General features: G+C 45.0%; 1 protein-coding gene and 1 long non-coding RNA gene across 4 annotated transcripts in view; one reads left to right on the forward strand and one right to left on the reverse strand.

The window, feature by feature from the left end:
* Positions 1–38: 38 nt before the first annotated feature.
* On the forward strand, positions 39–8,353 carry LOC114634907. The gene is made up of 2 exons (XR_003713393.1): positions 39–237; positions 7,996–8,353. It is a non-coding gene; the product is annotated as an uncharacterized LOC114634907 (long non-coding RNA).
* Positions 177–21,553, reverse strand: part of Akap8l (A-kinase anchoring protein 8 like) — a 33,079-nt gene continuing 11,702 nt past the window's right edge. The window contains exons 3-15 of one of the 3 annotated variants that reach the window (XM_028783507.1): positions 21,314–21,346; positions 20,982–21,039; positions 20,796–20,879; positions 19,007–19,460; positions 18,829–18,925; positions 18,665–18,735; positions 18,277–18,340; positions 17,302–17,410; positions 15,725–15,866; positions 15,534–15,639; positions 15,212–15,342; positions 647–742; positions 177–535 (exon numbers count right to left, since the gene is read on the reverse strand). In XM_028783507.1, the coding sequence (XP_028639340.1) occupies positions 245–535; positions 647–742; positions 15,212–15,342; positions 15,534–15,639; positions 15,725–15,866; positions 17,302–17,410; positions 18,277–18,340; positions 18,665–18,735; positions 18,829–18,925; positions 19,007–19,460; positions 20,796–20,879; positions 20,982–21,039; positions 21,314–21,346 (1,736 nt within the window). In that variant the 3' untranslated portion in view covers positions 177–244. Of the gene's footprint in view, positions 536–646; positions 743–15,211; positions 15,343–15,533; positions 15,640–15,724; positions 15,867–17,301; positions 17,411–18,276; positions 18,341–18,664; positions 18,736–18,828; positions 18,926–19,006; positions 19,461–20,795; positions 21,040–21,313; positions 21,347–21,553 lie in introns of all 3 variants that reach the window. The other 2 variants (XM_028783508.1, XM_028783506.1) reach the window with 2 other exon arrangements.

The following is a 21,553-nucleotide window of genomic DNA, read 5'->3' on the forward strand; positions in this document are numbered from 1 at the left end:
CCGGGTTGCAAATCTACAGCATCTCGGGAATTGTGCCTCAAGGGTAAGCTAGTGCGCAAGAGCGTTCAGGTCCGCGCACGCGTGAGCAGTTCTAGCATTTACTCGCACGCAGGCGTACTTAGTGTCGGGAAACTTCCAGGGACCCGCCTTCACCATTCACAACACAAACTGAGACCTCGAGTGGGAAAGCACTTTATTAGGCTGGACTTGCAGCTTCAGCTACGCGAGCCCTGCCCGGTAAGTGTTATGGACCCCCACCGCCCTCCTCGTCGTCTTCCACGTCGAGGCCAGGGATCCCGCGGATCTGGCACTGCAGCGCCCCGCCCAGCAAGGGTACTGGGCTCTCCTCTTCTGGTGGTGGCGGAGGTGGTGGTGTTGCAGTCCCTGGGGCGGGCTCCAGGGGCACCGGAGGCTGTGCTGGCATGCCCTCTGTGAGCCCTGTCGCTTCACTTGGTGCCCCTTCATCCAGAGCGCCAGCCTCCACCTCGTCTTGTTCCTTCTCCTCCTCCGGGTTGTCAGTGAAAGGATTCTCGCCCTGTGGAGAGTTGATAGAAACCTTAATGGGAAGAAAGAATCACAAGGACAGTATGGGGACCAGGCTCACACAGAGGTCAGAACTAGGGCGGCGCTTTCGCCTTTGCCTCACCTTCAGATATCGCTCCAGCTTCTTGCTAATGAGCTTGTTGTTGAGAATACTGCGGGCCACCATAAGAGAGGACTTCTTGGACTGCTCCATCATGAGCTATGGGGTAGGGCAAACAGGGCTGGTGAGGCTGCTCTAGAAATCCAACAAACCCAGCTGAGGTTCTTTTTTTTTTTTTTTTTTTTGGTTTTTTCGAGACAGGGTTTCTCTGTGTAGCCCTGGCTGTCCTGGAACTCACTCTGTAGACCAGGCTGGCCTCGAACTCAGAGATCCGCCTGCCTCTGCCTCCCAAGTGCTGGGATTAAAGGCGTGCGCCACCCAGCTGAGGTTCTTATTCACCAATAACTAGACCTAGTGTCTGTAAGTGCACCTTGGGACAAACATGCAAAGAACTAGGATGTGATCTGATCATCCACACCATAGTTGCTGTTTGAAACCTAAGAGCTGGACTGAGTGACACAGGCCGTAATTCCAGGGCATTCAAATGGAAAGCCTACCTGGAGTTTAAAGGCAACCTGGACAACTTTGATTATGTCTCAGAAAATAAAAGATGGCTGGGGCTAGAGAGATGGCTCTAAAGGTAAAAGTACTTGTTAGAATTTCAAAGACTCAGGTTCAATTTCTGCCACCCAGAAGGTGGCTGACAATTTCTAATTCCAGGGAGTATGAGGCCCTCTTCTGGTTACCACAGGCACCAGGCACGAGCATAGTGAGCATACATACACGCAGGCAAAACATATGAAAAATAAAATGTTAAAAAGGGGAGGGGCCATCTGGAGATAATAGTTTGGTGACAGAGTGCTTTCTTAGGGTTTTTTTTTTTTTTTTTTTTTTTTTTTTTGGTTATTTGAGACAGGGTTTCTCTGTGCAGCCCTGGCTGTCCTGGAACTCACTCTGTAGACCAGGCTGGCCTCAAACTCAGAAATCCGCCTGCCCCTGCCTCCCAAGTGCTGGGATTAAAGCCATCACTGCCTGGCCCGGCCTTTCTTAGTATTCTTAAAGCCCTAGGTTCAATCCCCAGATACACACACACCACCCGGTATAGTAAAACCTATTAAAAGTAAAATGTAGGGCTAGGATTGGTGGCACACACCTTTAATCCCAGCACTCAGGAGGCTGAGGCAGGTGGGCAGATCTTCCCGAGTTCAAGGCCAGCTTGGGCTACTGAGCAAGTTCCAGGATAGCCAGGGCACAGAAAAACCTTGGCGCCCTACCCCATTCCCCCCCACCCCCGGAAAGAAAAAAACCTACAACAACAAAAATTGTAAAATATAAAAACAATAAAAGATCTGGCAAGATGATTCAGTGGGTAAAAAGCACTTGTTACCAAGCTTGGCAAATTGAACCCAATTCCAAGGTTACATACGATAAAGGAGAGAAAACCATCTCCTTGCAAGTTGTTCTTTGACTTCTACACATGCTACCACTCACACATGCAGGCACCTAGGAGTAAATTGCCCTAGTACACAAGGAGATTGTTTAGAACCAATAAGGAGGGTATACAATCAGCCCTAGCAATGCATAACTGTAAGCCCAACACTTAAGAGGAAGAGAGGACTATTGCAATTTCAAGGCCACTCTGACCTATCGAGTAAATTCCAGGACAGCTTGAACTACATAAGACTGCCAAACAAAACGAGAATACAGATGAAACTATATTTAAATGTTGTGCATCCTTCTAACTCACAGGATTTGGACATGAAGAAACATATAATGGTAAGGTTGAAAAGAGACACTTCTCTACTGGTGAAACAATTGGTGACAGACTCAAAAAGCTGTTTGATGGAATACACCAGAAATACAAATTTGCCTCAGTAATTCCTATCTCAAAGTGTAAGAACTAGAAATAAACCAGGGCCTGCTGGCAGGGTATAAAAGACATGAGATGCAGTGTGAAGCCTGGGCCTTTTGTTTTGTTGAGACAAGGTCTTGCTATGGTAGTGTAGGGTGCTCTGGGACTTGTTTGGTTGTTTTGGAATTATTTTTTGTTTGAGATATTTTGTAGGCCAAGCTGTCTTGAGCTGAGTTTGTAGTCCATGCTGGTCTCAAATTTGTGGCAATTTTCCTGCTTCAGCCTTCCAAGTGTTGGGACTACAAGAACATTAGACCATGCCTGGTTTATAAACTGGCTCTGAACTTGTGATCCTCTTGATCTCCTAATGCTGGAATTGTAGACCTGTACTATCACATCTGAGTCATTCTGTCTGAAAGACTGCATCAACATGCTTCATCATTTCTTCAGTCATAGGAGTACAGACATGATTATGAAACCAAAGAAAGAATGAAAGGGAGTTAGGACTCTCTTTCCAGCATCAGTGGCCCAGGGCTCAAACACAGGTTTGCCAATAGGGTTGGCAACAAGTACTGAGTTAGCCACTGAGCACTTCACTAGACCTCACGGTTTTCTTTATACATTTTATCTATTAATAGACTGAATATTCTCAAGTAACAGATTAAGGTAAAGAATTCGAATACTACTACAGTTCCTCAGTAATTTTCACTGGCCAACACACTGTCCTTTTTTTACCCCTCTGTGTGTCCAGAAGTTGAACAGAAACAGCAGTTTCCAGATTTTGGTCACAATGACCAAACATGAAAAATACTTAAAAAAAAAAAAAAACACCCAACATATATACTTTCAGGTTGGTGCTTTTAATTCTAACCAAGTGAGTATCCCAAATGATAGTGCTTAATTATCCAGTGCTTGCTTGACCTTGCTCCAATAGTGACTTACACTTACTGTGCCAGCATTGAAACAACCAACTATACAGCACCCAGGCAGAAAATAGTCTGATCTGGTCAGTTAGAACACATCTGTAGTAATAGCTACTATAGCAGAAGCAGAGACAGATCAGGTAAACTCAAAGCTTCAAGGTCAGGACAGGCAAAACAGATTCCTCTTACCTGCCTCTTCTCAGCATTGGTTGTTATATTTTTGCTGTGAGATAAAAAGAATGTTTGCTCTTCTGGTGTCATTGCCCTGGCTGTCAGTAACCCTGAGTACTCTGATGTACACACTGGAAATGACTGTCCAGAATTTCTGTAACCCAAGCCCCCTTGACTTCTAGATTGCCTCGCCTGCTTAGGTAGATTTCTTTGAACAGTCAAGGTAAACAAATGATCTAATTTTCTTCCTAGTCTTCTAACTATTTATTTTTTAACATTTAAATATCCTAGAATTTAATACATGGTATGTAGTAAATTTATAAAATGTGCCAGTATTTTCTTACTAAACGAACATATAGGGCTATAATCCTTTTTTTTTTTTTTTAATTATTTTGGTTTGGTTTTGGTTTTTAGAGACAAGGTTTCTCTGTATAGCACTACTGCTTCTGGTTGTTCTAGAACTCCCTCTGCAGACCAGGCTGGTCTCAAACTCAAGAGATCTGCCTGCCTCTATCTTCTGAGTATTGGGATTAAAGACTTGTGCCATCATTGCCTAGCAATCCTTTATTTTATTTTTTTAAAAAAATACATTTAAAATAAAATCCAGGACTGAAGATGTAACTTGGTAGAATAATGGCATAGCATATGCAAGACCCTACCTAGACTTGATTTCAGTACATACTCATACCTCCATAAGAACTCTAGAGAACAAGTTTTCTTCTCAGTCATTTGGTGGCTAAATGTAAGCCAAGATTAGGTTTTTATTCCACCTTTATTTATCCTTGACGAATTACTCAGTATTAAACTATAAGGTACTTTGCCAGATCCCAGTGGAGGTTAGTATAATACCAGATTGGTTTTCTGAAACCCAAACCTCCTGGCCCAAATGATTTCTGAGACATACTGGGATCTTGCTAGACTGTCTGGTTGCACTGTTTTTGTTGTTGTTTGTTTGTTTGTATGTTTTAGTTTTTTTTTTTTTTGAGACAAGGTTTCTCTGTACAGCTCTGGCTGTCCTTGAACTCAAAGATCAACCTGCTTCTGCCTCCCTAGTGATGGGATTAAAGGCATGGGCCACCACCACCAGGCTTGGTTGCACTGTTTTATCACTGGCCAACATCAGCTTTTTTTTTTTTTTTTTTTTTTTATTAAATTGTATTGGCTTTGCAGTAAGTTTTTAATATCTGCTAAGCAAGTTCCTGAACTCAAAACTGACCTTTGTGTTTTTGGCCACTGTTAGACATCCATTTTTTTGTGTATCTTAACTCCTATCCCCCTTACTACATTCACTAACTTTGAGATCATTTTGCTATAATCATTCAGCTTCTCTAAGAATGTTACTACAGACCTGGCAAGATGGCTTCAATGGGTAAAGGTTCTTACTACCTACCAAATCTAGGGACTTCAGTTCTATCTCTAGAACCCACATGATAGAAGGAGAAAGCTTAACTCCCAAGAAAGTTGTCCTCAGACTTCCACATGTATGGAACAAGTATGCATGCATACCAGCACATATAAATAAACAAAAGAATAAATGTAATTAAAAAAAATATTGTCACTTTCCCTCCCAGTATTTTTTTTCCCCGAGACAGGGTTTCTCTGTGTAGCCCTGGCTGTCCTGGAACTCACTCTGTAGACCAGGCTGGCCTCGAACTCAGAAATCCACCTGCCTCTGCCTCCCAAGTGCTGGGATTAAAGGCATGCGCCACTACCGCCCAGCTCCCTCCCAGTATTTTATTCTAAGAATGCTGCTAGATTCTTGAGTCATCCTTGCAGACCAGATACAAGACTAATTATAATTTACTGTGTTTAAATTACTAGTAAATTGATATTTATCTTTTCTTTTCACACCTTCATATCTTCAATAATAATCTGATCTATAACTTCATCTTGGTATTATCTTTTTCTGATCTTTGGAATTAAAATTTAAAAGGCTTCATAGGTGGTGTAATAGGCAGATGCCTGTAATCCCAGCAGTTGGAAAGTATGGGCAGGGGAACTGAGACTTGAAGGCCAGCCTAGGCTACATTGTGAGATTCTATCGTAACCAAAACCAAAACAAACAAGCAGTGGCTGGGAGATGGCTCAGTCAGTAAAGTGCTTGCTATATAAGCATGGGAACCCGAGTCCAACCTTTAGATGCCATATAAAAAAGTGGTTGTGGTGGTATGTGCTTATAATCCCAGCACAGGGAAGTAAAGACAGGCTGGTCCCTGGGGTTTGTGGGCCCTCTAACTTAGACTACTTGGTGGGTTCCAGACCAGTTAAGCAAAGGTCAAAAGAAGGGAGAGAGGGTTCATAGTGACATAGTGAGAATCAACATCCTATGGTTGTCTTCTAGCCTCCAAAGCACATGGACTATATGTGCAAACTTCTATATCTCCCAACACACACACACACACACACACACACACACACACACACACACACACACACACAGAGACACACACGGGGGGGAGGGGGTGCAGCATGGCAGTCTGAGGGGGGGTTCTGGGGCTCCACTCTCTACTGAGACTGATGAGAGTTAAAGACAGACCTCCCATTTGAAGTACCTGGAACTGTTCCCAACGACAAACAGTAGATGAAGAACTGCTTAATAAAGAAAAGATACTTTGACCCAGTGACTGCAACAACTGCATTTCTCTTCCTGCCTCTGCTACTGATTGCTGAGGCTCAGTTCTAGATGCAGACATAATAGCTTAGTTGCCATACAAGAACCCAGGCTTGCCTTACTGCACAGCATGCCAAGAATACAGGGACCCACATATTCTTGTTCATAAAGGGCCCAGATGAGAGAGAGGGAGAGAAAAGCCAAGAGAATGAGACTCTAGCCAGTTCACATCCACTCATCTCCTTCCTTGGTTCAAATTGTTTGTCTTGGGATGGCTGCATCTTAGAACAGTGAACTCTCAGTATCTCCCCCAAAGGAATAGACTTCATACCTAAGAATGAAGGTCTCTCTTAAGCAAATGGAGAATGTGGAGAAAAAGCTGGAGGACTAGAGAGTAATATAAACTGAACTAAAGACTGGCTCTATCGCCACCAAACAAAACAAACAGGTTAATCAGCCAACCGCAACCCAGAACAAGGGCTAAGAGCAGCCTCCCCGGATTGAAAGTAAATCTCAAACAATCTCAGAAACTATCCCTCTAAGAAGTCTCATCTGAGGTAAATGGGTACTGAGGCTAAACTCAAGGTGTCAATACATGCTAGAGAAACATTTCTACCACTAAGCCACAGCTCAGGCCAAGAACCAGGATTTAACCAAATCAGATAGAGTGCAAGTTAAATTTTAGGACACTGCTAAGAACAAAAGAACAGTAGGCAAGAAATTAATATAGTGCATTAGTTGGTGTGGCTAGGAAAAGATAGGAGGTGACTTAAAACCACCCCAGGTGATTCATAGTGTCCCAGGGTAGCAGTAATATGCCAATAGGTTCCTCCCTCAAAGGACAACATCAGACTCTCACTGCAGGGATGAAAGGGACTTCACTAGTAGATATATCTCTAAAGAATTTGGCTCATCCTAGGAATGTAGCTTAGTGGTGGAGTGCTTGTCTAGAATGTACAAGGCTTGGAGTCTAATTCCCAACACCCATAGAAAGGAGAAAAACAACAGAATTTGGCTAGTCATTAAATCATACAAATAAGCAAATAGGTTAATAAGTTGCTACATATGTGGAGGGTCAAGTCATTATGTGATTTCTAAGACATCTAGATTATAAGATAGTCAAAGGAAATGGACCCATATTAAAGATAACAAAACAAAATTAAAAACAGTAGTGACTGGATGTCAGTTTCTTCATCATATAGCCCTGGCTGTCCTGGAACTCACTCTATAGACCATGATGGCCTTGAACTCGGAGACTCACTGACCTCTGCCTCCAAAATGCTGCAGTTAAAAAGGCATTCACCACCACTGCCCTAAGTAGCTCTTCTTACAGTTATTTGATACAGTTGTTTTTCTTACTGTAACTGAAAGATAATTTGAGTACTCATTCACCAAAATGGGCATCACCACCACCTGGCAGTGTCATCATACTTCAAAGTGGTAATTAAAAACACATTTAGTCTGGGCTTGGAGGTAAAGGTAGGTAGTTCTCTGTGAGTTTGAGGCAGCTTAGTTTATAATAACAAATTCCAGAGCAGCCAAAGCTACACGTGAGACAAAGTAAACCAAACCAAACCAAAAAGCAAACAAAGCCACCACATTTAAAGAACATGGACTATCGACAGAGATGTAGTAATATCTTTTTATAAAAGCAAACTAGATCTCAGAAAAAAGAGAAGTGTAACAGAAACAAAGCATTCAGCAGAGGGGTTCAACAGCAGATGTAAACTGAACAAGCCTGTAGGTCGAATATCACAGTACAGGGTTCAACTTTCATTTCTCTTTCACTGAAATGGACTAAAGGCTTGACAGTGTGGATGTGAATTAACATGTGCTTGTTTGTTTGTTTCTTTAGTGGAGATCAGAGGACATTCCACGAGTGGCTTCTTCCCTTCCACCATGTGAGTCCCAGGTATCCAATTCAGCAACTGCCTTTCTTTACCTGCTGAATCGTCTTGCTGGCTCAACAGTGAGAACTTAAGAAGGCAGGTATCGACTCAGTAACTCCCACCTTGTTTTTCCCTCTTGTTCTATTTCTTTCCTTCTGAATTAGCCTTGAGTCTTTCTTCCCTACAATTATTGGATCATAGTTAAGACAATGAACCAGACATCTTTTTGGCACCAACACGGCAGATCCTAAAGTAATGGCTGGTCGTGGTCAGATCAAGATGATGATATGGATTAATAAAGTTCCTAGTGCTTGCTTTTGTTCATCTTTCTTTCTTTTTTCTTTTTTTTTTTTTTTTTTTTTTGGTTTTTCGAGACAGAGTTTCTCTGTGTAGCCCTGGCTGTCCTGGAACTCACTCTGTAGACCAGGCTGGCCTTGAACTCAGAAATCCACCTGCCTCTGCCTCCCAAAGTGCTGGGATTAAAGGTGTGTGCCACCACTGCCCGGCTCATCTTTCCTTTTAGAAACTAAGACCACTGTAAGTACTGTTTGTCCACAGCAGGGTAATCAAACTGTCAATAAAACTCCTTTCCTGCTTTCCACACTGTTTGTCTCTTTGATTGGCTTCCTAGGACAAATGGCTGAGCCTAGTTCATTGGTATTCCCTGTGCTTGGGACTTTTGTTCTAACTCAGGCAACAATTATATACCATCTAAAGAACAGAGAGAAAAAACAGTGAAGAAAAATGAATTATCTTAGACAGCATTAAGTTACTCAATATAATGTATAGTGACAGAATAAGAAGGAATAGAAAAAAAAGTCTAAAAGCTTCCCAAGACTAATGAAAGCTTTAATCTACACAACAAAGAAGCCCTGTGAACTCCAAGAAGAGTAAACACGGATACCTAAAAAGGATGCATCATAACTCACAACACCAAAAACCCAAGATAAGAAAAAAACTTGGAAGCAAATAAAACCTCACTTGCAAACAGATGTCTCATCAGACAGGTGAAGCCAAAAGACAATAAGAACAACACAACAGAAATACTTTAAGAAAACAATTGTCAAGTTGGCCCAGAGGAGGATTCGGATTTGTAGACCAAGCTGGGCTTAACTCACAGAGCTCCACCTGCCTGTGCCTCCCAAGGGCATGCTACCATAACAGGTATAAATCATGTTCTCAAAAACACTGGTGAAAGGAAAGATTAAAAACAAACAAAAAGCCCAAAATAAAAGAAAAAGACTCATAACCATCAATTAGAAGACAATACTACAAGACTAACACTCTATCCATTGGACGAAGAAGCAACAAACACAATGTTGATAATAGGATTTCCCCAAATCATTTAAAAACACAATATAATTTTATCACAGTACCAGCTTGTTTTTTTCAGAGAAAATGACAAGTTAATACTAAAACTAAACAGCATACAATAACAGAATCAATACTGAAAATAATGTTGGGCACATTACACATTCTGAATTTAAATTTAATCATGAGGCTACAGTACAAAGGCAGAATAAATTCCAAAACATGGGCAGAGACACAAAGAATAATTCCAATTCAAGGCTAGCCCAAGTTATAGAGTGAAACCTCTCAACAACAACAAATAAACAGGTAAGTCCTTTGTCCCCACTCCCCAAAAAAGAACCAAACACAATGGAATGGAATTTAGAGTCCAGAAATAAACCCATATAGTTATGGTCAACTGACTTTCTACACAGGGCAAAGGTCATTTACTGGGGGTAAGAACTGTGTCTTTCAAGTAGTACTGGGAAGACTGGATATTCTACGCAAAAGAATGAAATTATGTCCCCACCTCATATGGTAAAACAATTAAATGGATTAAAGCCTAATTGTAAAAGCTGAAACCAGAAAATGCAAGGACTAGGCACAGTGGCTCACATTTGGAATATCAGCACTCAAGAGGCAGAGGCAAGAAGACTGCCATAAGTTCAAAGCTAGCCCCTCTACACAGCAAGTTCTAGGCCAACCAGAGACACATACATAGTGAGACATCATCTCAAAAAGGAGGAGTGGGAAGTGGTGGAGTTCCTTCATGACCTTTGTTTAATGCATTTTCAGATAATACATTCTAAGCATAAATAATAAAAGGTAAAACCGAGTATATTTTATCAAAATTAAACACCCAAAAGGCTGGCTATGAGAGTGCATGCCTATAATCCAAATACTCAGGTGGCTGAAGCAGGAAGATCTTCAGTTCCAGCCCACATAGGGGCAGCCAAACAAATTTCAGGCCAGCCTGATCTACATTGTGAGATCATTCCTTAAAACAGCTGAGAATGTTGCTCAGTGGTTAAATGCTTGCCTATATGTACAAAGTTGTAGGTTTGTCTCAATTCCAGTATTGCAAAATGCAAGACAAAACAAAACAAAAAAAAAAAGCATTTGTGAGGGGCTGGAGAGGTGGCTCAGGAGTTAAGGGCAGGCACTGCTTTTTCATATCAGGTAGCTCTAGTGCCAGGGGATCTGATGCCCTCTTCTGGATTCTACAAAAACCTGCATTCACCTGTACATGATTCAAGAAAGTGAAAAACAGCTGGGCATCGTGGTGCATGCCTTTGAATCTGGTACTTGGTAACATGAGGCAGGCGGATCTGAGGCCAGACTTGTCTGTCTACATGGCAAATTCAAGAGCAACCAGTGCTGTATAATGAGAACCTGTCTGGAAAAAATGAAGTGGAAAACCCCATAGGATGGGAAAAATACTTGCAAATCTTATCATACAAGTGACGTATGTCTCAAATATAAAAGAATTATAAGACGGGAGATATAGCTTAATAGGGTGCTAGCTTAGCATGGACAAGGTACTAAGTTTAATCCTCAGCAATGTAAATGAACAAAAAGCATTAAAAAGCAACACCAAAAACCTCTAATAATTGAAGACAATACATTTTTTTTTTTTTTTGGTTTTTCGAGATAGAGTTTCTCTGTGTAGCCCTGGCTGTCCTAGGACTCACTCTGTAGACCAGGCTGGCCTCAAACTCAGAACTCCGCTTGCCTCTGCCTCCCAAGTGCTGGGATTAAAGGCGTGTGCCACCACTGCCCGGTGACAATACAATTTTTAAATACTCCAGGAATCTGAGTAGACTTTCCCTTAAGAATAGCACTTTTTACTCAGTAGAATGGCTAGACTACTAGGTAGTTAAACATACATAAAGGGCTGGGAATATAGCTAGGTTGGCAGACTGCTTCCTAGCATGCATAAGACCATGGTTCTATCTCCAACACTACATAAACTGGGCACGGGGGCACGTGAATATAATTCTAGATAGGAAGAGCAGGCGTTCAGCTGCACAGAGAACTCATCAGTCTGGGCCTGGAGAAATGGCTCAACTGTTAAAGGCTAGACTTGCAACCAAAACTTTAAGAGAGAGAGGTCAACGTGGTCTACATGAGACCCCGTCTCAAACATTGGTGAAAATATTCACAATCTTGGACATTCCTATACTGCCTCTGAGTATAGAAAATGGTGTAGCCACTTTGGAAAACAATTTTATATTTGCTCAAAGCAATTAAGAGTTATACTTTAATGTAGACATTCTATTTCTAGGCATATACTCAAGAGAAATAAAAATAAGCCCATATATTAACTTATAACAAATGTTCCTAAGAGTGTTATTATTATAGCCAAAAGGTGAAAACAACACAAGGGCCTAAGAGCAGCTGTTCTCAGTTTGTGGGTCGAGACCCCTGGGGGCATTGAATGACCCTTTCACAGGGGTTGCATATCAAATATTCTGCACATCAAATATTTACATTACAACTCATAACAATAGCAAAAATACAATTATGAAGAAGCAACAATTAACTGTGTTAAAGAGTTGCATTAGGAAGGTTGAAAATCACATCTAAGAGGATTAGTGGATTTAGAAAAACCAAACAAAATTTTAAAAAAAGTATATTTAGACAATGAATATATTAATCCATTCAAATGATGAAGTTGATACATGCTATAATGTAGAGATCCCTGAAAATGCCATGCTCATAGTGAAAGGAGCAATCATAGACCATGTATTATGTGAGTATTTATAAGCAATGTTGAAAATAGCCAAATACACAGTAAACTGGAAGCCCCGCAGGACCAGGGTTGGATGAGAAGTTAAGGGTGGGTGCCAGCAAACATGTTCTATGTTAACTATGATATGACTGCAGAACTCCGAGGTCAGTGGGATCCGACTCAAAACCACTGAACTCTAATTTCAAAAAAAAAAGGGAATTGTGTGTGTGTCTGTTGTAAATGTATATAGTATGTGCAGTGTGTGTATGTTTGTATACTTGTTGGTGTGCACATATGTGTAAGAGCTAGAGATTTTGAGTATCTGTCCTCATCATTCTCCACCTATTTTTTTGATCCAGGATCTCTCACTGAATGGCTGATCAAAGAGCTTTAGGAATCTACCTGTCTCTGTGTCCTTGAGACCTGAGATGATTATAGGTGTAAGAAGCCAAGACTGGCTGTTTCCATAGTGTTATGCAATGTGACTAGCAGTCTCAAACTCTTACCACCATGGCTTCCTCACCAGGATGGACTGTACCTTTGAACTGTAACCTAAAATAAACTCTATCTTCTTTAAGTTGCTTGAGTGGTCAGGCAATGGAAAAAGTATCTAATTAATTACCTAGATAGTTCCTAAATCCAGTGACAAGTGTTCTTATAAAAGCTACATAGAAGCTAGGCGGTGGTGGCACACGCCTTTAATCCCAGCACTTGGGAGGCAGAGGCAGGTGGATTTCTGAGTTCGAGGCCAGCCTGGTCTACTGACTGAGTTCCAGAACAGCCAGGGCTACACAGAGAAACCCTGTCTCAAAAAAAAACAACAACAAAAAAAACAACAAAACAAAACAAAAAACAAACAAACAAACAAAAAAAGCTACATAGAGGAATCATATAGAAAGGAAAGCTTTGTAAATGCCCAGAAGACATGTCCTCAAGGCAAGTAAGCCAAGGAATGTCTACAGAGCGTGATCTGAACACAGGTCTGCATCCTCCAACATCAGGCAATTTATCAGCTGAGCTAACTTTGCCTTCTTGTCTCCCTCCCTTCCCTCCTTCCTTCTTTTCTTCTTTCTTTCTGATATTGTCAATATGGTTCAGGCTGTACTTGAACCTGTACTCCTTCTCAGTTTCCTCAGCACTAGGATTACAGGCATGTACCAACAACTTAGATAAACTGTACTTTTGTTACAGTTGTTGTCACTATGCAGCCCTCAGTAGCCTTGAACTCACAGAGCTCCACCTGTCTCTGCCTCCAAGTGCTGAGATGAAAGGCATGTGCCACCAGCTTGGCTAAAGTGTACATTGTAAAGTGGATATATTATGATACTATTGTTGTTGTTATTGATATACGTCAATTACAACTTAGTAATCAGTTACCAAAATAATAGTATATGGAAGCTTTCTAGTTCTCTAATCTGAAACATACTTTTTTTGGTTTTGGTTTTGAAATAGAGCTTTATTCTGTAGCCCAGGTGGGCCTGGAGCTAACAGCAATCCTTTGTCTCAGCTTCCCAAGTGCTGGGGTTACAGGTGTGCGCCACCATCATGTCTGATTCATTTGGAACTTTCAAAGTGTTAACCTGCATTCAAATTGCCTCATCTATAATTTCAAAGGTAAACTAGGTCAATTCCAACTTTATATTTTCTTAGCTAGAGCTAATTTTTCCTATATTTTATTAACGTCATATGTTATACATCTTCCACCATCTTTTCTCCCTAACTAGACTCAAAGGCCATTCATCAAGAGGGAGATCATGCCTGGTACCAGAAACTTAGCCAGCTACCTAGGGCTAGTGAAGTCATGGGCCTTGGAGGAGAACCTACAACTACCACTTTACTAAAACAGCATAATTCTGAGCTCCATTCTAAATATTTGTCCTTCTCCCCACCAATATGTGCAGTACTTGCTCCTTATCAAGGAAAATTTTTCTAAGTCAGAAACTATTACAGACAACCACAACCAATCAAAATGCAGAGTTGTGGAGCCCAGTTCCAACTGATACAAACACACTGATATAACACAACTCTTTAGTCTAAGGCTCAGTAATCATTGAGAAAAAAGGAGTGAAAAGATGATAAGAGCCAGAGGCACAGGGAGTTTGCTGTGAGATTTATCTTCTAGAAACATGAACAGCTACGTCCATGAAGTCTCATAACATGGCCGCCTAAACATTAATTGAACAAGGATGGGATGAAACCAATAGACATGCTAATGCAAAAAGGGAGACTAAAGAGGCCTTAACCTTATCAAAGAACTACCAGCAACCAAGGAGTGCTGAGATTGGGAGAAATAGTCTTCCCCAGGGAACAGGACAATCAGTTACCCAGTTTCAGATCAGCCCTGAAACGTAAACAGGAAGTAACGTTACACGGACTGAGCAGGCTGCATTTACCTATTTAGGAGTACACAAACATATATACTCTCATGTCACAGCAAATAAAGAAAGAGACGCCATGAATTTGAAAGAGAGCAAAGTAAGGGAGGCACATGGAGGATTTGCAAAGAGAAAAAAAAAAGGAGGGGGGGGAAATGATATTTCATTATAAGCTCAAAAAATACCCAAACAAACAAGCAAACAACCCTACATATACTTTGACCTCAGACAGGCCTGGAAACACACTAGAAAACAAAGTATAGTAACTGTCTTACCAAATATGCTCCCCTCCCACCCCCAAATCAAATATACACACCTTCTGTCCACTGTCTACTCAGTTTCTAGGAATGAGAATCACTAGAGGCTCCTGCTCCCTCCCCCAGGCCAATCTCCTGCTCCTGTATCTCACCAACATTCCTCTTCATTCCCAAGGTCATTCTTATCCACATGGCCCGAGACCAAGCTCCCTATATTCTTCATGGCAAATGTCTCTAGTTTATCTGATTAACTCTAATACTTTTATTCAACTACTTGAATACTGCTAATGACGGAAGCAAGTCTGAAGTCTAATTCCCTTCTCTCTTCCAGCCATACCAGTACTGTTGGCCTCTGACTTCTGAAACTAATTTAGCAGTTGATCCTTCAAAGTCCAGCTCAATGTCACCTCTGTCAAACAGTTTGCATATATCTCCTTGGCTTTTCCTTCTTGCCCCTACCTTCCTCACAGTCCCTCATGGGCAAGCAGAGTCTACGCCTCTAGGAAAGAACACCTGGGCCCCAACTCACCCTGCGGTTTCGGTTGTGATCCATAGTCTTGAGATGCTTTTGGATGATTCCAAACTGCATGGGGATGAAAAGGTCACAGGCTGCACAATGGGCCGCCTCCACCTTCTTCACAAAATGCTCCATAGCAATTTCTGTTGGGGGCAGAAGAAAGCAATCATCACTGGTCTCAGGTGCCAAAGACATCAGACTAGTTTCTTAAACTTTCCCTGCCACTTCTACATGAGCTGAGACTGGGTAAACAGTGGAACATCGAAGAAGCAGAGAAGGGCAGGCTAGGGGCCTACCTGGTGGCAGCCATCCTGGTGGGATGGAACCTCCTCACCTTGGGTCAGATCTTGGTCTCTGTAGATTTGCTGGATCAGACCATCAAGGTCCTCCACAGTTTTTCGGAGCTCCTCCGTCTTCTTGGTCTTGTTGGTCACATATTCCTATCAGAGACAGATGTTTGTGTCAGCAGCCTGGCAGTCCCAGACTAGAGAAATCATAAAGCAGACATGCTGCTCAGAAGCTTACCTGCAGGAAGTCAGCAGTCTGCTTGGGAAGCTTGGTGCCTACATATTTGAAGTGTTCCTTGTGGAACTTGCTGTCAAGGTGGCTACCCATCTCATCCTCATAGAAGGTCCGGTATTTGCAAAGAGAACACACAAACTGGATCCTGCCACAGGAGGGAAACAAGAGGCTGAGGCTGCAAGGGTCCCAGGAAATGTCATTGCTACCCCAACCCAGGTGCAGGCCTTGAAACAGGCCTTGCTCTGAAGTGCAGTCCCAGCTGAGGGGTAGGCTGGAACTGGTAGGGTCGGGAGCAGGAAGGGATAGTCTGTAGGCTGCAGTTACAGCAACGTAAGGGTTAGGGGAAGAACTCCTCCTTCCCACAGGCAGAAGACTGACACCTGAGGCAGCTACTGCTGCAACAGGCAAAGAGTCGCTGGAAGGTTGTCGGAAGGCCTCTCTACCAAGGCTAGGCAGGAGCTTGTGCATTTGGCCCAGCTGGGGACCGGAAGGAAGGATGCCCTGGCGAAAGCCAGGAGGGCCTGAGGTGCAGAGTGGAGTACGCAGTCCCGAGGCAGTGCCTGAAAAGGTGCTGCATCTTCCTTCTCAGGTCTGGGGGACTCAATGGCCCAGCCCATCCTCTGCTCAGAATGCCTGGGGGGTGGTTTCAGGAGGGATGGGAGGCAGCAGGCCTGGGCACCTGCTGCCTCATCTTCCTCTTCCAAGAAGAGACCAGTCTGAGCTGGAAGGAGGGCGCCCGCCTGGCCTGCCAGAGGGCAGCCTGGAATCACTGGGTGAGGTGCTCTCTGTCTAGGCCTCGTGTCCACAGCAGAAGCCTGGGGTCTAGGGCCTGGGCTGGAACAGGCCTCCGTGGCAAGGGGCGGAGGAGGCCAGCCGCCACCGAGGCCTCGGGGCGGGTCCCTACCTCTGCCGGACGTCCTTATCTGGGCCACGGGGTCAGCTTTGTCTGAAGAGCCCAGGGGCCGGGCGCCGGCGAGGCTGAGTGGAAGGTCCAGCAAGAGCAAGAGTCTGAGGCGGAGTAGGCAAGCGCCAGTGCGGGAGCCCTGAGGGCAGACAGACCCGACCAAGGGGCGTGAAGGGCTCAGCCACAAACAGGCCCGGCCTGAGAGGGCCGGTGGGCAGGGCCAACAGCAGACCCAGAGGCTGCCATAGCCCACAGGTGCTGTCATCTCTCCTGGGCACGGTGGCGGCCTCTTGGCAGCTAGCTGGGGTGGCACAGGCGCCTTGGACCTTGAGTCTCTGATGAGCTGGCCCCCTCCCTCAGGGGCATCGGGCCCCCTGCGCACCTCAGGGCTTGTGCGCTGAGTGACCTAGTGCTGGATCGTCTGGGCAGTGGTGCTGAGCAGTGCCAGGTCTCAGGCCACAGATGGCAGCGGTCGCCAGGTAGCCACAGAGGGGGCAGGGGATGAGTCAGGAGTTGGGAGCTGGGCCTGGCGGGAAGCAGGGTCCATGCACAGCAGAGCAGGTGGTGGCTCCCAAGGGAGGTCAGAGGGCGGCGAGATGGCAGAGCTATGACCCTGCTCTCCTGGTGGTAGCCCCAGAGCAGGGCAGAGGCAGAGGGATGGAGGGAAGACAGTTACCTTTCCACCATACGGTCTCGCTGCCGCTTTTTCTGTTTGTCTTGGCTCTTCTTGCTTGCCTGCAACTTGCGCTTGGCCTGGCTGTTCTCATCCTGGGCGGTCAGGGCCCCTGTGGTAACAGAAAGGCAGAGTTACCAGCAGGACTCTAATAAAATAGACCCTGTGGCCTGTGGCTGAATCACCCGCTGTCCACTCCAGAGGGTCCATCTGAGAGCAGCTGTATACATAAAGCCTCAGGCCATGAGCAGGGCTGGCTGCCCTGAGCTGAGCAGGAAGTAGATTTGGCTTAGGCACCAGAAGGGGGACACGTGCTGACCCCTCTATTTTCTGGAACACCCTCACTCTCTGCAGAGTGGGTGCAGAGAAGCTGGAAGGCAAAGACAGGCTGTCTTGGTGGGAACACAAGCGTGTTCAGAGGGACTGGGTGGCAGGATGCAGGGAGGCCGTTCACATGGCCCTGCCCACCCCCCCACCGGGCACCGCGGCAACAGTGGGCTGAGGCTGGATTTACTGTTAGGTACCTGCTGGCGCTCATCACTCAGGTGGGGGGACACGGACTCCCAACAAGGGCTGGAGAGGCGCTAAGGGAGAGGACACGCAAACCAGAGCCGTAAAAACTGCACCAAGGGTCCCAGCTTGGACACCAGCCACTGAGGACTTGGAACTGTGTGTTATTGAGGGACCAAGGGGGTGTGTGTGTGCCTGGGGCTCCCCACACTTTTGCTTGCTGCCCCCACTTGAAGGCAAAAACAGTGCTAGACTGGATGGCACACCATCCATAACCTCTGGCTAGGAAAAACAGAGGCAGGCTAGGAGGGCACAGAGTCAGAAGAAGTCCTGCTAACATATACCCAGTCCCATAAGGAAGGTCCCAGCCAGCCATCTTTCTGCTATAACCCTGCCCTCAGCTGGTTTCCTCCCACTACAAGCACCTGGATGAGCTTCCCAGTACCTAGGCACCCCTGGAAGACTTACCTTTCTCCAAATCTTCTCTGCCTTCTTCTCTCCCATCCTCTTTTCCCTCCTCGTCCTCTCCTTCCTAATATACAATTTTTAAAATTCAATTTTAAAAAGGGTACAGCTACTTATACTGGCTCTAAAGGACTAAGGGAGTATCAGACTTTCCCACTACCTGGTGCACAGAGGTCTGTATGCCCCCATTTCTCAAGGAAACACATTGTTAGTGAAGTGGTCTGTAGTTCTCCCTAGATACTCAGCCTCCTTGTGCTGACCACTCACCACCCATGCAGGTATCACCACACTGCCTGTGACCCTTGTAGCAAGGCTGTGTTTCTTTAAGTCAGCTCTGTACTCCTAGGCCATACCTGCAGAGAGTAGGAGCCTGAGGTCTAGGGTTACTTACTGCTCGGGAGCCTTTCTCCATAGCCTCAGCACTCTCAGTTCCCTCTGCAGCTTCTCCCTCAGTGCCTTCATCTGCAAGGAGAGAACAGTCAAGCTCAATCCAGGAATACCATGGGAGCAGGGAACAGGAGGGTAGGAAGCAGAACACCACATTCCCCAATTTACCATTGTCTGAGTCACTGTTGTCTGAGCAGTCTGTTCTGGTAGCTTTGCTGTCTGGCTCATCAGGACTGCCACCTTGCTTTCTCTTCTTCTTTTTTGTCTGGAAGAGAAAGAAGGAGTGAACTCAGATATGGTAGCTATATTCCAGCCTGGGTCAGGAGAGGTAGGTCAGCTTATTCACCCGGAAGTCAGCTGTGGTCCATGTCTTCCAGGTCCGCCTCATCTGCTTCATGCCATTGCCAAATCCAAAGCCAAATCGGGAGCCACCAGAGAAGGCACCCCCACCACGCATGCCCTGGAACATGCCATACTCGGGTATGATGTTCTGGGAGAAGAGGGAGGGCAGCCGGGAGGCACCAGGCATGCACTGGCCCCGGGCCCCCATGGGGTCTTCCCACATGCGCCCATAGCCCGAGGCCATTGGCCGTCCACTCCGGGCATCCCGGGCCCAGCCCTGAGCCCTTGGACCAAATGTATCTCCTCCACGCATTCGAAACTGGTCACGGTAGGCATCATATTGGCCCTCATAGGCCATTTCCATCTCAGGGTCAAGCTCGCCATAGTCATAGCTCGACCGGTAGAGGTCTCGTTCACTCAGGATGGCCCTTGAGTCACAGGCCTCATAGGAGTCATATCTGTAGAGACATATGGCAAGCATCAGGCAGAGCCCTTTGGAGTCCCTTGACTCCAGCTTGCCTAGACTACTGCTCCTGCCCTACTATGCTCTGTCACTCTTAGTCTCACTGAAAACTTAACACAATACCTAGGAAGGAGGCCAACCACCTGGCTAAGACAGAGACATGTTTAGGCTTATTTCTCCCATACTTCACACGTACAGAGCCCTCTCTATATTTCCCTCTCCAAGCCTCACTGGGAAGCATCAACAGATGCAAAAGAAATAGCAGCTGCCATTCACCCCAGGCACTGCTTCCAAGGCTCCATGCTACAGCAAATTGCCTTGCAGCAGTGTGAGCCAAGTTTCTTGTTCTTCCCCAGGATCCCAGGGCCTTTACTAGGTCCTCCTAGTGACCAGACCAGCTCCTCCCTCCTCACTGTCTGTTCTCCACCGCCTACCAGTGGAAGCTACCCAGCTCCCCTTTATCTTACGCTAGAAATACACGTACCCTTCTTACTATGATGCAAGAACTCTTGAAACAAACCAAAAGCAATTCAGCCAATGACAACGCTCTTGGGTGATCCTCTACAGTAGGACAGATCTGACGGTGAGGCTCAGCACAACCAGCCCTATCATTTCCTTACATTCAGGCAAAGGGTAGGATCTGCTTTGCTTCAGTAGCCCCATCTATGAAGCCAGGACAAAAGTTCCCCACAAGCATTCATATATAAGGCACCAGCAAGTAGCCATTAAGTACTCTTAAGGTTTTTGTTTTGTTTTGTTTTTTAAGGTGCATTGGTGTTTTGCCTGGATGTATGTTTATGTGAAGTTGTCAGATCTTGCAGTTACACTTGTGAGCCACCATGTGGGTACTGGGATTTGAACCTAGGTCCTCTGGAAGAGCTGTCAGTGCTTTTAACTGCTGAGCCATCTCTCTAGCCCTAAGTACACTTATTTGCCTAAACACTTGGATGGAGATGACCTGGCTCCCAGTGGTTTAGTCCAAAAGGATTATCCCATACTTCTCATCAAACCCAATTTGCTCTGCCTTGGCACTGTGCAGGATGCCATTCTAGACTGAATACCTAGTTGTCATGAAGAGAGGAGACACACACTCCTCCTGAGAAACCAGTCTGTGGATACAGTCCAAACAGCACAACAGGGGCCTGCTCTTTCCTTGCACACGGGGGTTAGCAAGGAGAGTGACAGGTTAACAAAGGAAAGTACAATGACCTCATTAGGAGCACAGCATTGGGAAGCACAGAGCAAGGAGAGAGGAAGTAGTTACTAAGAAACATACAGTAAAGATTCTAGCAGACAGGAGCCTAAGACCCTAGGCAGCACCCCAACTTACCTTTCTCCACCACCTGAGCCGTACACACCTCCTTGTATCATGTCAGTCTCCAAGTGCGGCACCATATCTAAGCGCTGGTTAATTCTGGATAAAACGGAATCGGCACTGGCACTACCCGAGGCACTAGGGTTTGCATTTGTGTCAGAGCTAGCCATTTCCCAAGAGTGTGAAGTGGCCATACCATACCCATAGTTGGTGGTGTTATCCTGGCCATAGCCATAGCCATAACCATAGTTCTCGTAGCCTGCAGTTAGGGAGACAGAGGGATAGAAATAGAGGGGGATGGGGAGAAGGGAGCAGGTAGCAGACAGAGACAAACACAGAAAAAAAAAAGGTGTTTTGGTCAAAAATAAGCTGGGGGGAATTCTTAGCCACTTGAAGCTGGGTAGGCCCTTCTCATTCTAAGGAGGACGTTCTGTGCCAGACCCAGAAACACCCACCTAAGTCCTGCTTGGCCACAGAGGGAACTAGAAAACATAACTCGAACAGTCCTAAGAAAAGTATGGCTAAATACTTGCCTCTATTTGTCCCAGAGTTCCAAGTTCCATATCCTACAGAAAGCAAAAACGGCAATTATTATTTCTGCAGTAACTTCTAGTACAACATGAACGTAAGCATACTACAGTTTAATTCAAAAGTGCAGTTTTTCTCAGTACCTGACTCAGCTTTCCAAGGAGTTATACAATGACCTCCACAAAAGCGCCTGCTACCCTCTCCCCAACTGTCACTCAGCTTTCTCAGACTCTAGGTTCATAGTA

The sequence above is a fragment of the Grammomys surdaster genome, unplaced genomic scaffold (genome assembly GCF_004785775.1).
Source record: "Grammomys surdaster isolate TR1022 unplaced genomic scaffold, NIH_TR_1.0 1149, whole genome shotgun sequence".
In the NCBI taxonomy this organism is placed as follows: domain Eukaryota; kingdom Metazoa; phylum Chordata; class Mammalia; order Rodentia; family Muridae; genus Grammomys; species Grammomys surdaster.